General features: G+C 39.6%; 1 protein-coding gene across 1 annotated transcript in view; it reads left to right on the top strand.

Moving 5' to 3' along the window:
- sorcs3 (sortilin related VPS10 domain containing receptor 3) overlaps positions 1-17,771 on the top strand; it is a 275,394-nt gene that overhangs the window by 190,084 nt on the left and 67,539 nt on the right. The window contains exons 6-9 of the mRNA XM_034688917.1: positions 1,662-1,726; positions 2,457-2,575; positions 9,388-9,477; positions 10,556-10,735. Of these exons, the coding sequence (XP_034544808.1) occupies positions 1,662-1,726; positions 2,457-2,575; positions 9,388-9,477; positions 10,556-10,735 (454 nt within the window). The remainder of the gene's footprint in view (positions 1-1,661; positions 1,727-2,456; positions 2,576-9,387; positions 9,478-10,555; positions 10,736-17,771) is intronic.

Below are 17,771 nucleotides of genomic sequence, written 5' to 3'. Positions count from 1 at the left end.
TGCAGTGATGATGAGAATGAATTTGTATTTTTTAGAATTGTTGCATTTTGCTGGAAGGGAACTAGAGCTGCTGTGAATGTGATTGCCATAATGTGGCATCTACGGTTCATGGAAGACATGCAGTGTGATCTAACAGAATACATGAAATGGCCCAAGCTTTTAACAATGCATGACATGATGATGTTAAATAATTATGTGAAAGTTTGTATTCTCAAACTAAGGCAATGCAAGATTGGGATGGACAATGGTCACACTCAGATCAGCTGTTTAGGTCTGCTGACCTTGAAAGATACAAAAAATAAAAAAAATAAAACTGAAAATTGGGTGATTTTCTTCCTCCGTGAACCAACAAGGAAGAACAAGATTCAATGTTCTGCAAGAGAGAGGGGAGAAACCTCTGTGCTAATTGCATAGCAGGAGAGAGAAGTGCAGGTATGTAAACTGTTCCTATTCCAACAAACCCAGAGAGCTATGCTTCCATAGGTGGGACCTCTCTGAATAAGAGGATACCAGCGACTCACATATGGCTGCAGTCTGCATCACTCACCATCCAGAGTTCCCTGCCTCACTGAAAACTCAAAATATCAGCGTACTGGGCAAAAGTCGAGTTGACTTGCACATCATAGACTTGATTAGCTGATCAGTGCCTTGCAGGAAAAGAAACGTAATGTTCATGTATAATCAAGTATTTTTTGTGAAAAGTGTTGTACTTCTCTTCATTTTAACACAGTATCTGTTTACTGAGTAGAAAAAAAGAAAAGTAAAAATGATGAAAGCCTGATGTTGACCAACTGGAAGTAGGTGAACTAACATGTAACGCAGAGGAGAGTATACACTCACAGCTTTGTCCCTCCCAGCTCACTAAGTCATCAGCAAAACTGATCTTACAAAACCAACATCTCTGTCTGAATACAGTAAAGAGAACAGCGAGCTATAGACTGATTTTCATCAGTGTAAGCAGTCCTGAAGCAGTCCTGAAAGCTGGACCATTTACAGCGGCCTCTTCATCAGCCGGCAATGACTCAATTCAGGGGGATGTCTACAAAGTACAATACCAAAAATAGATGCAACTAAATATTAAATAACCTCAACCTGTACAGGTGTTGTGTAAACAAAATCCCTTCACACACTAATGGTATCATGTTGGTTATACTTCAACAATTAGCTTAGAAAGAAATCATTTTACATAACTTGGGGTAATTTCTTACTTTTCAACCCTGGCTCACTCCCCATTCTTCAATTCAAAATAAGTAGGCCTATCTACTAGGTACTGTAAGCACATTTTAAGTAAAGTACTTTTTGATTTTACTTTAGATTCACAAGCTGATGGTTTCACTTCTTCTTGTTCTTTTATTTTAGTACTATTTCTACCCCTGCTCACCACCACATAATAGTATAAAGAAGTTGTAAGCACTTTGTGTTAAATTATGACACAGGGCTGGAAACTATTCTTCTCTCTAAGGCGTAGAGACAACTTTGAGTGGAGTTGAGTACCTGAAGATCCCTGTACGTTTTATCCCTTTTTTTCACCATCACCCAATGCCCTGGCACATTTTCTGATGTTTTTTTTCTTCTTCCTTTTGTCCTTTACATCCCTTTTTAATCTATTGTCATTATGATTATATATTCTTCCATGGTCTGCCTCTCTCTCTCTCTTAAAGGTCTGTCTCGGGCCTAGACAAAGAGCAAGATCTGGTCCACATGGAGGCTCATACACCAGATGGAAGTGAGTATCTCTCTCTCACACACACACACACACACACACACACACACACACACACACACACACACACACACACACACACACACACACACACACATACATACGCATGCACACATCAAAGAGGAGTAATGAACAGGTCTCTATAGGAATGGATTCCTCCAGGAGAATAGCTAGTGTCCCCGGGGAGCAGCACTGACTCGCCCCACCAATAAACCCAGAGCATGATTCCTGATTAATATGGCCTTTCTTCTTCTTCTTCTCCTTCCCCCCTTTCACTCGCTGAATGTCAGCTCCATAATTCTGAATGGCAGTACCACACAAGTCTTCTATAGGTGATGCATGTGGAACTGTTTATGTCAGTATGTGATGTTAAAGTAGTGTCACTCCGAAATCTAAGCCTTACTTTCTTACCATATTACTCCGGTATGATTGACAGGCGGAGATGCTTATTTGTGGCACACATAATTGGAATAAATCTTTGGCTTGAAGGAGAAGAAAATTAGTCATAGAAAATGTCAGACCACATAGACAGGTGAAATACAACCCTACCCACACACTTATTTATTTTTATTCATGTGTCTTATACAAGTGGGACGGATTAATATATACAAATGAACCTAATTAACTAAATACACTCACCACTCAATGATGACCTTAAGATACCCCCTATTTTAACTTTAGCCTGCTTATTTTTCCTCTCATGCTGTCGTTGTGTCTCCTTTCAACATGACAGATGTGCAGTATGTCACATGCAGAGCACAGACGTGCACAGAAGCTAACAGGAACTACCCATTCCAAGGATACATTGACATCAGCTCTTTGGTGGTTCAAGATGACTACATATTCCTTCAGGTAGGGCTCTAAACTGTCAGCTTCACTCTGTGGGTTTATTTTGTAAGTGTTTGTTGGATTGCATGACTTTTGTGTTATCTCTGTCGCTTATATTTTGTATGGGGAAAAAAGAGAGCTGATCAAACAAACAAAAGAGAAAAGTAATGTTAACAACAACAGAAGTAAACTGTCAAACAAGTAATGATTTGATTTATTTGGCAAAAATTGGCTTCAACCGAAGAAACATAGGTTTCAGCTGTCTTGTGATTCAAGATTAATTTATATCCACACAGATACTTTGTGGTTCATAATGGTTCATGCTATTTATAAATTATTAACCATGGGGCACTAGTTTGGCTGAGTGGATAAATTGCACGCCCCATTACAGAGACCAAATTTGTCGAAGCGTGTTCAATTCCAACCTTGGGCCCTTAACCACTTGTCATTAGCCACTCTCCTTCTTACATCGTCTCTGATCCACTGTGGTCCAGCTCCGTGCTCTCTCATCCATCAACACCCACCGGTTGCGTTTTGGAACGCAGCACGGAGCGGGACCACCATACAGCTGGAGTCATTTGGCCAAGGTTTTCCCGCGGTAATCACTAAATCAACGACTATCCGACTCCTCTCCTCATCCATGTAGTCTTTATTTGCCTCTGAAAACCTCTGAGCTGTTGACTCCAGGCTTGGCTTCGCTCATCATGACGGTTTGTTGTTGTATTTAAGTTGAATACTATCTGGTGATAACACAGGGTGTTTTATTTTGAAAATTAATCAGATGTTTTAATTTTATTTTGATGTCTGACTTCCTGTCCTGCTTGATCTGCTCTGTGCAGATTAATACGTCTTGTTCCGGCATCCGGCAAAAATAGAAGTCTTGCGTATCTGATCCGGAGGGCTCCGACCTGCCGGATCAGAGACACAGCCGGAACGCAATGGAGCGGATCCAGTGGGAGTTAACACATTGACTAGAATAGAAACCTATCAGATCCGGTGCTGTGACGGATCGGAGACGGACTGGACGCGGTTTTGGTGGAATTTGGCCATTAGTTTCCCAGTGGTCTATTTTGTGCTTTAAGAGGATCACATCTTTATACAGGAAGAGTTCAAACGGGTCATCTCCCATATTACGTGGTACATGATGGATAATAATATATACATCATCAACCCTGAGTAAATCTGTCATATATTATTATGTTGGGGAGTCACTGTAACAACCTTAATTATTTTCTATGAGATGTGGGTGCGGAATTAATTAGTTTTATGTTATTTCTTATGACTTACTAAGTTGTCTTGAACTGCTTGAAAGACTTACCAAAGTCACATCAATAAAAGCTTCATCAATCCCACAGTTGTTTCCACAAACGTAAACTAAAAAGAGACAGAAAAACATGAGCATTTAGTAGGAATCTCTCCAGTGACTTAATACAATTCAGTTCAATATTTATTTCCAGTACTTTATTAACTTTTATCTCTGATTTTCAACCGACCCCTACTTACTATGGTGGAGAGACTGGCAAAGACACAGAAACACAACCTTTGATCAGCCTTCAGTAGTTTTTGCTAGCTTGTTGGAAATAGCTTTAACATAAGGAAATGGGACAACAACATTTCAGTTGGCTATGTTTCTGGACACTTAAAAAGTTCAGTTTCTTATTTATTAGCTTACCTTATATCCTTAATTTATTTATCTGCAAGTATCTAACCAATATGCAGTGGGCAAGCTATGATAAGCTTTAGGCTTTCGGCTAACTTATGGCAAAATAGGCATAACACAAAGAGGACAGAATATCATGAGCTTCAGTTAATTTGTTCTGACCACTCGAACCATCAGTAAAAACCCCAAACTTTTGTGCTCACCTACTTTATACCCTTGGTTGGCTTCTTTCTCTTCTTCAAAAAGCATGGCCAGTAGCTTCCTATCATTTCCTGCTGTTTGCTGTTGTCTTGTCTACATATTCAAGGTGTGGCTTTGTAGGTTGGTTGGCTGGTTGGTGTTGAAGACACAGAGGATTCTTTGGAGCCATATCTTGAAACCAAAACAATGTACTAAAATAAGCTAAAACTGATATATTTTTTAAATATGCTGAGGACTTAGAATTGAAATGAACATGTTTATTTAGGCTTCACATCACATGTAATCTAACATTCACATTAAGAATAATTTAAGTAAGTGTAATGAGATCATATTGCAGGTGTTGTTGCGGTGTAAGGGACTTATGACTAACCACATATATGAACAGTCTGATGTCAACAGGGCATCTTTTATTTCCAAGCTTGGAGCTTATTATGATATCAGGAAATGAACACACAGCATGCAAGAATCAACACAGCTGCGTTTGCAAAACTGAAATACCTGGAAGATAAGAAATAAAGGAAGAGAATGAATGCCTACATTTAGGCTTATTTTCTTGCTTTAGTGTGTGTGATAGACCTGATTATGATAACTCCTGTATATTCAGGATAGCTTTGGACTAGGGATGACCACAATTAATTGAGTATCGATTAATTGATTACTCGAAACACACATTTTTGTTATCAATTTTCCGTCACGTGGAACAAACATCATATGGTCTCATATTACACTCATCTATCAGGGAGGTGTTTTAAGTTTAAAGCATGTTTCGATGTGAATCAGCTGTTAAAGGTGTTGCGCACAGCTGAGACGCTCAGCTGGTGGCTGCGGCTGTGCGTCAGGTCTCCACGTGCGCTTTTTAAAAGAGGATCAATACAAAACTGCTGCCAACAACAACACGGACACAAAGGTTTACAGCTTTAAACATGATATTTCCCAACTTTAGATACGAAGGCAACAAACAGGTTGGAAATTCTGGTACGCTACGTTTGCAGATCAGCAACATCAGAGCTGTCTGGGCTTTTCTGCAGCGGAACTGATTATGACCCGGTTGAGCTCCTGGCTGACACCTGACCGAATACACATGTTTATTTTTCTCAATAAGAACAAGTAGGCAGAAAACTGGACAGTGTGAGTCTGAAGTACTTTTCTGTTAGTATTATGAGCCTTCACTTTATAAGACTATGTCCGCGGAGAATATTTTAATGAGCCTGATCGTTGATATTCTGCGTGTGAAACGTGTGCCCTATTCAATCCCGTCAGTTATATGCATTTTGTTGCTGTAGAAAATATAATTTAGGGGGAAAACAACCTATTCGGCATTGTTTTTGACGTAAGAATAATAATGTTTGTTTTTTTTATCAATTAATCGGTTATTGATCGTTAACATTTCCAAAAATCAATCACGGAAAATACTTAAAATGTACATCCCTACTTTGGACGTAATATTTCAGCTGCAGTCCCAATTGTATCAAATGGACCGGTATGGCGATGATAAAAACAAATATGAAAACATGATTCAAAGCTATAAGCATGCATAATTCTTTCTCCTCCCTCAGACAGCTCACAGAGCTCTCGAATAATTGATTTATCAGTAGGTGGAGTTTTCTACAAACTGATCTCTAAACTGAGTTAACCTCGAAGTTAGCTCGATAACTGCATATCCTGCATTGTAGAACCCCCCCCCTTTTTTTTTCTAGACTCTGGAAGTGCCTGAAAATCAAAATCCAGTACACCTTTTATGCAAAAGTTCCATGTACAATGTCTGTCTTATAAGGAACTATGGAACATATAGATATATCCTCTTACTGTATGCTTGTGCTTGTGTTTTCAGGAAAACCATAATACTTTTAATATTCCTCCTGGTCGCTGCCCGGTGTGTCACTTTAATCATGATTTGTGCAACAGAGAAATCTGAAATGGTAATGTGCTGAATTTCAAGTAATGCTGATGCAATTTGTGGGTTGTATTTTAATTTCCTCCTCAGCATGAATATTATTTACTTTGACATTGTGCAAATGAGGTTTAATATATTTTAAAGTCAACTGGAAAAAGTCGGCATAATCACAACGCTAGGCGACTCAACACTGATTTTACTCAAATCTACCTCCGACAGCTGTTGTAATAATGTCTGCCAAAGGTGTTTTCAGCACCTGTGCTTATGGACAAAACAAGTTTTGGTTATATTTTTCAGCTTACTTCTTCAACTGTTCAAAATGTATCTCCCTGAAAAGGTGGCTCTGACACCAACACACATTATTGCATGCTACTTGAAGGCACAACCTTCCTCGAATCACCAATCTTAAGATAAACTTCACTATTTTCAGAAACGTCTGCTGATGAACTGATACAGCACTCTCCTGCTCCAGAGAGTAGATGACCCATGCCATCCAAAAATCTTTCCCTGCCCCGAAAAATATAGCCAGCATCATTTATAAAATCCTCCACACCATGATCCCCTCACCTCTCCACAATACAACAACCTCACACTCCAACATCAGACTTTACAAACCTGAATCCCACTCTGTTGTTGAATGTGCTGTGTACAAATTTAGGTGTGATTAAATGTATTTACCAATAATATATTTGAGTCATTAAACCATTTACAGCATGGGTAGATGCTGTTATTCTGACCCCAAGTGACAAAAAGTATTTCTGTTGGCTGGTCAAAGTAAGAAGTTCTTTTTTAAATTGATGTCATTTCAAATCAGACATGTTCTGCCGCATACTCACTCTCATCTCAGCATTATGCCTATTTGAGTCATGTCTGCAATGAGTAAAGGATAATGTATAGTGAGCAGGTGGTTATGCAAAAAATAATCCAGACAGGATGAGACGAGACCCCGATATTACCCTATTTGTAGGTGGAATTAACTACAAATCAACATTTTCATTCACGTTAAAGTCTTATTATTAGCTTACATTACACTCAAAGGAGACCTATTATATCTATTCACACCTTTCAGTATGACAGTCTGGGAAACCTATAGTAGCTGTGCTTGATTTACATTTCAAAAAAGCTCTTTATGTATCTTATTTTAGCATATGTAAAAACCCTCATTTAAGCACTATTCAGCCTATGTCTGTAACACCTTGTTTTGGCTGCTTTTCCAGTGATATGAAGTTAGACACAGATTGTAGGTGTTACATGTCAAATAGCTTTGTAGTCTTGAAACAACCCAAAACGTATGCCTTTACAGAAAACATCTGAGGCTAGCCGTTAGCTACCCATTATATCTGTTTGCTGTTGGTTATTGTTAAATTACCTACTGTTATAATGTTACTTACAGCTTGTGATCCCAAGCCTTCATGGAAGGTCTTTATAGATGGATCAGACCCAGGTTTCAGTAACAGTTCACATGGAAATCCAGCTCGTTCTGCCCTTTTTCCTGATGCCTTCGTTTTGGGAATGGGAAAATAGCTGTGAATTTCCCTCACAATCAAAAATTCATAAACTCTATAAATATAATAACATTTTCCACTGGTTTATTTGATATGATCTATATGATATCACCTATACACTATATCTGATTGGCACAAGCTGTGGTTAATGTCAAACACTAAACAGCAATGATTCCAAAATGCTGCTTTCTGTTGTTATCTTTAGCAGCAGCAGTTGTAGTAGTAGCTATAGTGATGCTCTCCAAGCTCTTTCATCCTACTAAATGTTTTACTCAGAGGAGAAATGAGAATTTCCACAGACTTACTTACCTGAGCCACCTGTAGGCAAGTCCTTCCTCCAGAACCCCCACTTGCCTTGGCAGCACATTAGACATAGAAACAGAGTTGTTCTCCAAAGAACCTTCAATCCTGTTTGACCTCTCTAAAGTCTCTCAAGTAAACTTACAAGCACTCAACCTTAACCTCCCCTTCATTTTTAGCACCTCCACATTTAAACACGTATGCGTCACAGACCAAAGATCCTGAAAGGGATGGGAAGGAAAAAAAATCAATCATACCAATTCCTCTTAAAGTTCAAACCGCCTCTGGTTACCCCGCCATCGATCTTCTGTTCCTTCGCTAGATTGCATGTGGGACTGTTCTGCAGTGCTCACTGCTAGCCTACTACATTTCCTCTCCCAGCTTGTTTTCTCTCTTCTGAGCCATTCCGAGCACTTACAAGATCAGTAAAGAATCAGCCCTGCTTTACAACATTAATACTGACACTGCTTCTCCTCAGCAGAGAGCCACGAGTTTGATTTGAAGGTTTGCCTGTAATGAATTCTATGTCATTATTGATGAGGAGGAAAGTGGGTTATAAAGCTTCAGGCTCACTTTACACTCTGTGTTTGTATGTGTATAAAGTGTTTGGCTTCTGTGGCCTCAAGGCTAATGACGAGTCTCCGGCACCCACCAGCCCTGTGTTGTCTTGTAGCATAAGCTAACATCTAACAGCTTGGAGTGTTTGCAGAGGGTCTAGACCATTAAGGGCATCTTTCATCCCCCCAGCCTTCAGATGAGGCTTGGTTAGGGAACTTAAAGATTTCTCTTGACAAAGAATAATGAGACTATTGATTGTCTTAAGAGATATTTACCAAAGTCCACTTTGAAACCACTAAGTGCATTGACACCTAGAGAGAGCAACATCCTCTGAATGCAAGCCAGGAGACTGCTTGAGATGGCCAAGTACAAAAACAAAAACATGTACTACAAAAGCAGTTCCTGTGTATTCAGCAGCACCTTGAAACCTAGTAGGACAAATAGAGGGACTGAGAGATTGATGAGAGCTATCACTCTCCACTTTAATTGATTGAATGAAATATAATATGGTGTCTGTAATGAGGTTAGACACGAGGCCTTGATGCAAGGTGTCCTTAGTGCAGCAGCAGCAGCGCTCCAGCACAGCAGTGGAAATGAAATACAGGCTTTTTTTTACTTCTACAACACAGCTTAATTCAAACCAAAGCTTCAGTTAATATGAGTAAGCATGAAGTATTCAATGTATGAAATTATTCATATTTTTGTGTGTGTGTTGTAGGTTCCAACGTCAGGACGTGCCACCTATTATGTGTCCTACAAGAGAGAGTCGTTTATACAAACCAAACTCCCCAAATACTCCCTACCTAAGGTAAGTTGCTGCATAATTAGTCAAAGTAGCATTTGAACTTTCTTCCAGAGCCTGAGCAGATATTAGCTTTCGGGGACTAATGAAGATGTTGATTATAGGAAGAAAAAAACAGTTATCATTATCATCTTATTAATGTTTTACACTTGCAAGATATATTAACTCTAATGATTTGTGACAATGTATGGTTATATATCTGCAGAATAATGGTACCAAAGTTTACATTTTTAATGCAGTACATCTTAATAAAAGTATGCTATATAGATAATGTTGTTTTGCACATTCCTCTTGGGGCTTTAATTTCTCATATATTAGACCAAATCTATGAATATCAGAGACGGACAGTGGTGCTTAAAACCGTAGATAAGAGAGCTGTCTGTAAGTTTTACATCCAACCAGACGTCACTGTGTTTGCAGAGTTTATAGATTCAAAGTATCAATCTTTATCCACACAAATCAAAATGAGGGTTCAACGGGTTTCACAAGCCGTGCCTTCATCACTACTTAACACCGTCTCCTCAGTCTTGATGTTCTGCTAAATATGCTGCAGACCATATACTGTATACAGTATATGCTGCAGACATGGCTTAGAGTGTTGTAAACTTTGTTTTCTGCATAGTATTTTCTATTAAAAAAGTCATCTTTGATAGGCCAATATCAGCTGGATTATGGTATGGTCTGGCGTTACTTATAACTGGGCTACTCACAGAAGTAATTTTCATTTCAGAGTATCAGGTGGTTAATTTTGTGTTCCACTTCTATTTCTTGAAGCTTTTGAATTAGACAGTCAAAATTGCAAATTCATGTAGATTGTTTAAAAACAATCTGCTTTAAGCCACTAGCAAGTCACAAGCTCTTCATTTTTTTTCTGTTTAAACTGGCACTCGGTCCTTTTAAAGTCATACACTTGGAATGGTACAACACTCCAGGGTGAGCTACACCTTACAGTATGTCATCAACCATTTATATTCACACCACAGCATTGATCTCATGACCAATCCCACCAGGTCAGCATGTTCTAATCCGTCACCTTCCCGCCTCCAGTCATAACTCCTCTTAATCTCTCCCTGCTCTCTGATAGGATTTACACATTGTCAGCACTGATGAGAAGCAAGTGTTTGCGGCGGTGCAGGAGTGGAACCAGAACGACACCTATAACCTCTACCTGTCTGACACCAGAGGGATCTACTTCACCTTGGCCATGGAAAATGTCAAGACCACGAGGGGAATCGGAGGAAACCAGATGCTGGACCTGTATGAGGTAAGCTTCTGATGAAATTGGTCATCCTGGGGGGAAACACACAGTGAGGTTTTATTGATTGAATAAATGGGATGCTACGGGAACTATCATTTTCTCATTGCTCTTTAGGGCCTGCCATAAAATACCAACACACAAACAGCAGGGCTAAGTTTAACTGTAGTTACGGAGGCATCTGCTTCTATGTGCAAAGAATGACCAAATAGTATATCAGAGTTGTGGATCGATAAGGATGGTAAAGTGTACAAGCAATTCAACAATCCCATTGCTGATGTTGAATTCTCCCAGTTGGGAAGCATTTATTTTATTTTTACCCAGAAGAAAAACTTCCTTCATTCTCATTTAGGCATGTTTGGGGTTTCAAATAAACAAAAATGTTTCTTTACAACCAAGGATTATGATTTCATACTTGTGTTTTTCTTTCTAAGTTACTGATGCTTGTAAATTTCTGCATTGTGAAAAAAAGCTGTGTAAAGATATTTCTTTAGTGGATTTAAATAATGAAACCACAAACAATGGTTTAAGCCTTAAATAATTTTAAACATTCTCTTCTTTGGATATAATCTTTGTCACAGCCCTCTCTTGTCAGTCTCATGCAGATACACAAGGTATCACTGTTTGGTGTCTATTTCAAGGTACACTTAAGTGTCACTTCTAGGGCCTGTGTCCACTAATGCCTTTTTTGCACTGGCAGTCCCTAACTTCTTTACAGAACCAATGCCGTTGTCAGCGCTCTGCATGTTGAGCCCAAAAATGCCCTTGGTGTCAGCTGTTTTTGATGCTGCACTCACAGCTCTCTTAGCTGAAAATAGTTCAACTTTAAGATGCTGTTGCACTTGTCACAAGTTCTAGCTTTTGTTATTTCTTTTCATTTGTAGAACTTCATCAAATAGAATAGATATGTAGAACTCAGAGCAATTTCAGTTGGACTTAAGGGTAACTCCCTAGGAGAGGAGCAGGAGTGCCACTGTTATAACCTTGCAACATTAAGGGCTGGTTAGAAGGTTGCTCTGAATTTGTAGTTGTGGGAGCTGGTGCAATTTATTTGTGTGTATAACAGTGTGAACGTGAAATGATCTGTTTGGTTAGGTATAAACAACAGACTTTTAAATTAAAAGTACATGGTGTGGGTTAAATTAATAAGTGAAACTTTTTTTTTTCCATCATTGTATTGTCTCTGACTGCTACTCAATTCAATTTGCTTTATTGGCATGAACAAAGACATGTTATTGCCAAAGCACATAAATCCAAATTTGTTCATAACATATTATATCCATTACATTTTATATTCATTACATATATATCAATTACAAATTATATATATTACATATTGTATACGCATTAATGAACGATTACCCATACAGCATATCTCAATGGTCTCACTTGATTCGGTATGCTCATAAAACCTTCACCTAAAATCAAATATCATGGGATGGTGCGTCTCTCAGGCTGTGACAGGCAGACACATATTTAGCAGCCAGAGGAGCTGCTGACCCTTCCCCCAGGAGAACTGTTAGTTTCTCTTCTGGGGTTAATGTTGGGAAGTTTGGTACAATTTTAGTAATTTCCCTGTAGTGGGAATCTCTTAGAAAAGAGAACTTGCTACAGTGGAAGGTAGATACTCTCTATGAACTATATCTCTATTCTTGATACATGACCTGACCTCCCACATGTGGAGTTGTCTTTCAGATCCTCTGAGCTTTCAGCTTTGCCCTCATATGGGTTTATATTGCAGTATATTAAAATCCTAATGAATTTCATACAAGACGCCAAAGGGTCCTTTGTACGTCTGAACAAGATGCGAAGGGCAGTGACAAGAGTTTGTGCTTTGATGACATGGGAAAGAGAACATGGTTTTTAATTATGGATTACTTTTGTACGCCTAAGTAAAAACATTGAAAACTTGTTGAGAAGCATTGTGGAGTGCGAGAGTATAAAACCATGATAACATAAAGGCTTTTAACAAAAAGTCTGAGTGACAAACTGAGTCTTGAGGGCATTAACGAGGCAGACAGTGACTTCTACATCAAATTAATAATTTTCCTGTCTTTATGGCCAAAGTTTCTGGTTCTAAGTGTTCTTCAATACAGTATGTTCTTCATTATGTAAATTATGGTCCCATATAGAGGCAAATGTTAGATAAAGTAGATAAAGAAGGGCCTACTTCTTGCTGCTTCTTCCTGTGAGTGACAAGTCTCTATTGCTCAGATTGTGCCTTTATTGTTGTCGGCTCTAAATTAAATCATTAGCCAAAATGCCAAACTAAAGTATTCAAATCAATATCAACAACACATGGGCTATGTGCATATTTTAAATCAATCAATCAATCAATCAATCAATCAATCAATCAATCAATCAATCAATCAATCAATCAATCAATCTTTATTTGTATAGCGTCAAATCACAACAAACGTTGTCTCAAGACACTTTTACAAACATAGGAGGTCTAGACTACTCTATGTCAATATATATCTAATCTATCATAATATATATCTAAAAAAGAAGTGGTCATCAAAGACGACAGCTTGACCAAAATTCTCCTGTCAGCCACCACCTCCACAGGGTCCAGGACTGAGCTGGCCTTTTTCACCAGTTAGTTCAGTCTTGCTCTCCTGTATCCTGTCCGCCCACAGCAGGTTTAATCCTTCCAATGTGGCGTTCGTGTCCGGTGTTAGCTCTGTTAGCATGATGCTACTCTGCCATTATTCCCTCTGGTGCTGGGTTAGATCGTAGGTAGATCTTACAGTCTCCATAACGGTGCTGCAAATGGTAGTAAGCATGTGCTTTAGTGATGGAAGTTCGGCTCTTGTCAGAGAGCCGGCTCTTTTGACTCGGCTCCCAAAGAAGAGCCGGCTCTTTCGACTCCCGAACGGCTCTTTATATAGGATCTTATGTAGCCGTATGTTTTACCTTAACTTTGCAATAAATAATGGTTTGTGTTTAAAACCCTTTTATGTACGGTGTTTTAATGAGAAGCCTACAATTGCCAAATTTGTATGCATTTATTCTGTTACAAAACCATTCTTACCCTAGGGTTAGTGTTGGGGTTGTGATTAGGGTTAGGGTTAGGGTTAGGGTTAGAACCAGAAATAAACTTAAGCAACCAGAACCAGAACCAAACTTATGTAATAGAACCAGAGCCAAACTCAAGCAAACAGAATCAGAACCAAATTCAAGCTTACAAACAAACCAGAACCAAACCAGAACCAAACCAGAACTGAACTGAACATGAACCGTACCAGAACCGAACCATACTCAAGCAAGCAGAACCAAGTCAAGCGAACAGAACCAGAACTACACTCAAGCTAATAGAACCAGAACCAAACTCAAGCAAACAGAACCAGAACCAAGGGTTAGGATTAGGGTTAGGGTTATGATTAGGGTTAGGGTTATGATAAGGGTTAGGGTTAGGGTTAGGGTTAGGTTTAGGATTAGGGTTAGGGTTAGGGTTGTGATTAGGGTTAGGGTAAGGGTTAGGTTTAGGATAGGGTTAGGGTTAGGGTTGTGGTTAGGGTTAGGGTTGTGATTAGGGTTAGGGTTATGATTAGGGTTAGGTTTAGGGTTAGGGTTAGGGTTAGAACCAGAACTAAACTTAAGCAAACAGAACCATAACCAAACTTATGCAAACAGAACCAGAACCAAACTCAAGCAAACAGAACCAGAACCAAATTCAAGCAAACCCAACCAGAACCGAGCCAGAACCAAACCAGAACCAGAACAGAACCAGAACAGAACCGGACCTAACCAGAACCGAACAAGAACCGGACCAGAACCGAACAGATCCAGACCCAAACCCTAGCAAACAGAACCAAACTCAATCAAACAGAACTAGAACCAACTCAAGCAAACAGAACCAGAACCAAACTCAAGCAAACCAAAGCAGAACCAAACTCAACCAAACAGAACCAGAACCAACTCAGGTAAACAGAAACAGAACCAAATTCAAGCAAACAGAACCAGAATCAAACTCCAGCAAACAGAACCAGAACCAGAACCAAACTCAAGCAAACAGAACAGTGGTTGCATTATTCTATTATCAATTTGCCATAATTTTTATGTATGTAAGAGATGATTTCATTGATAGCCATAGACTTCATGTCTTTCAATGTAGATTTCCACTGAGGGGAACATATTAGACTATTTAGGAACTAAATTAGGAACTACATTTAGACTGTCATATTGAAAATGCCCTGGAAATGATCTCTGGAAAAGAGTGGGAACCCTGATGTTGCTTCAAAATGAGTGTACCTACATGCTCATGTAGCTGTGTTTCCTATGCTGCTGTGAATTAACCTGCTGCTATTGATCCTGTTGTTAATGGACTGTTGGCTAACCCTAACCCTAACTTTAGGAGACATTTGGCAACAGAGAAAGGCAGAAAACTAATGAAATGTACTTATTTGCAGGGTTTTGTTTCAAAAGTAACTACTACTGTTGTCTACATTTTTACAATAATGGGTAAAATAAGCAAGTTTAAATTATAAAAAAACAAAAAAAACTTTAAGACATCTCGTACGGAGCCCCTAAAGTGACGTACAGAAATTTTTTTTTGGAAAGTATCTCGTGCGCACGAGATACTTTCTCGTGCCCACCAGATACTTTCTCGTGAGCACCAGATACTTTCTCGTGCGCACGAGAAACCAAGTTAGCACTGGAGATCAACCAGTTTCGATCTAAAAATGACAGTACAACTGCCTTGTATCTTGTTACATTTATATACGGACTGTTCAGTCTGCATTTACGAACTGTTTGTAATTCGTGAACCTCACTGCATTTGTGAATGGAATTTTTGAGACTGCAGGGCAATGTCTGTAACCAATCAGAAGTCTCACTCCTATGCAGCCAATCATAGTGTAGATTCCAGGGTATGTGGTTGTGAAGCGATCCCTTTAGCCATGCCCGAGACCAGAGCGCACAGAGACCAGAGCGCACAGAGACCAGAGCGCACCGAGACCAGAGCGCACCGAGACCAAGACTAGTCGATATCATCCCGCATTTAGGCAGTTATTTAATGAGGACTATGTTTGATCCTTTGTTACAATGGGTAGCCTATCTGCAAACGTTTTATCCTCAGCCCGTTACTGTATTATTGATCAGTCTGACGTTCGTTTACCTGCATATGAAAAGTGCTATAATTCCTTTAATTTGAACATTATACTGAAGAACTGATTTAGCTTTGGTAGCTTTGGTAGTCTTTGGCAAATCAAAGTGAACTTATTTTTATTGATCAGATATTATCTGTGGTAATAATACTGTTACATGTGGTCACTAGATGGCGCCCTTTCTCTTTGTATTGTACTGTTCTGTCAAAGGTTACAGATGTGACGTCATCACACAGTATTTGCGCCCTGTTATGTTAATGAAGAGGAGAGCAGGAGATTATGTTTTATGCCAGGATATTAATGATGAAACCTCCTGTACGGCCTCAATAAATATGTCAAAGTCTAAAGAGTAGAGACTGACTCAAGCTTTGCTTATTCTCCACAGCAAGAAGACAGCTGCGCACTCCAGTGCTTTACAAATACATTGAGCAATTTCCTAATCAGTGTTCTATTAACTTTGATATACCAGCAGTGTAAAACGGACTTCAGCAAATCTGGACCAAGCATAAAACATCATCATGGTGTTAACATAATGGGTTAAAGGAATTAAAGCACTTTTCATATGCAGGTAAACGAACGTCAGACTGATCAATAATACAGTAACAGGGTGAGGATAAAACGTTTGCAGATAGGCTACCCATTGTAACAAAGGATCAAACATAGTCCTCATTAAATAACTGCCTAAATGCGGGATGATATCGACTAGTCTTGGTCTCGGTGCGCTCTGGTCTCGGTGCGTTCTGGTCTCGGTGCACTCTGGTCTCGGTGCGTTCTGGTCTCGGTGCGTTCTGGTCTCGGTGCACTCTGGTCTCGGTGCGCTCTGGTCTCGGTGCGTTCTGGTCTCGTGTGCTCTGGTCTCGGGCATGGCTAAAGGGATCGCTTCACAACCACATACCCTGGAATCTACACTATGATTGGCTGATACTTTCTCGTGAGCACGAGATACTTTCTCGTGAGCACCAGATACTTTCTCGTGCTCACGAGAAACTTTCTTGTGCGCACGTGAAAGTATCTCGAGCGCACGAGAAAGTATCTCGTGCTCACGAGAAAGTATCTGGTGCTCACGAGAAAGTATCTGGTGCTCACGAGAAAGTATCTGGTGCTCACGAGAAAGTATCTCGTGCGCACGAGATACTTTCCAAAAAAAAATTTCTGCACATGTCACTTTAGGGGCTCCGTAATCTCGCGACCCCCCAAACTGAACTTGTACATGTTGTGGCGAATTCACTTATCTAAAGTCCCAGAAATGTGCACGAGAAGGTGATTTCCAAAAAAATCTGATATTCCCTCTATTTGACCTTAAAAGAGGTTCATTGGTTAACATTCTCACAAACAAGTACTCAGGTCAAAGTGACCTGAGAGGAAAAGTTGGCACTACATGGGGTGTTACATGGTTTTCCAAAAACCACAGATACTCAGGTCAACATGATCTGACACTTCATACGTGCCCCAGTTGCACAATATGTTGATTGGATGCGAGAAGGGAGCCCAGTATTAAGCAAGACCTCCATGTAGGAAGTGGTTGCCACAGTAACTATCAGGATAAACGTAGAACAGTGACATCGCTGGGAGGCCATAAAAGCAGAGGAAAGGATTTGTTTGGGGCGCTTCTTGGGTTTGGGCCTGTCTGTCTGTCCAGGATGATCAGAGATGTGAGCTGTATGCTGTATCTTCAATAAACCTGCAAAGGCTGCAAGTTGATCCTGTCTTCGTGTTATTTAAGTAATAAGTTTGTTAACCATTGGGAAAATCGACAACATACGTAACTCCACTTCTTTTTTGCCGCTCAGCTGTTCCGTTGGATACGTAAATATGGATAGAATTAATGCAGATTAGGCTATCTGACATAGAACATATAACATAGCATCTTCAGGTGAAAAAGCGATGAATTGAAAGTTAACTGAAACAGTTAGGTTGAAGGGCGAAGTAAAAAAAGA

This window comes from Notolabrus celidotus, chromosome 7, assembly GCF_009762535.1.
Source record: "Notolabrus celidotus isolate fNotCel1 chromosome 7, fNotCel1.pri, whole genome shotgun sequence".
Lineage (NCBI taxonomy): Eukaryota > Metazoa > Chordata > Actinopteri > Labriformes > Labridae > Notolabrus > Notolabrus celidotus.
The sequence above is the reverse complement of the archived record's forward strand: the minus strand, read 5'-3'. Positions and strand labels throughout refer to the sequence as shown.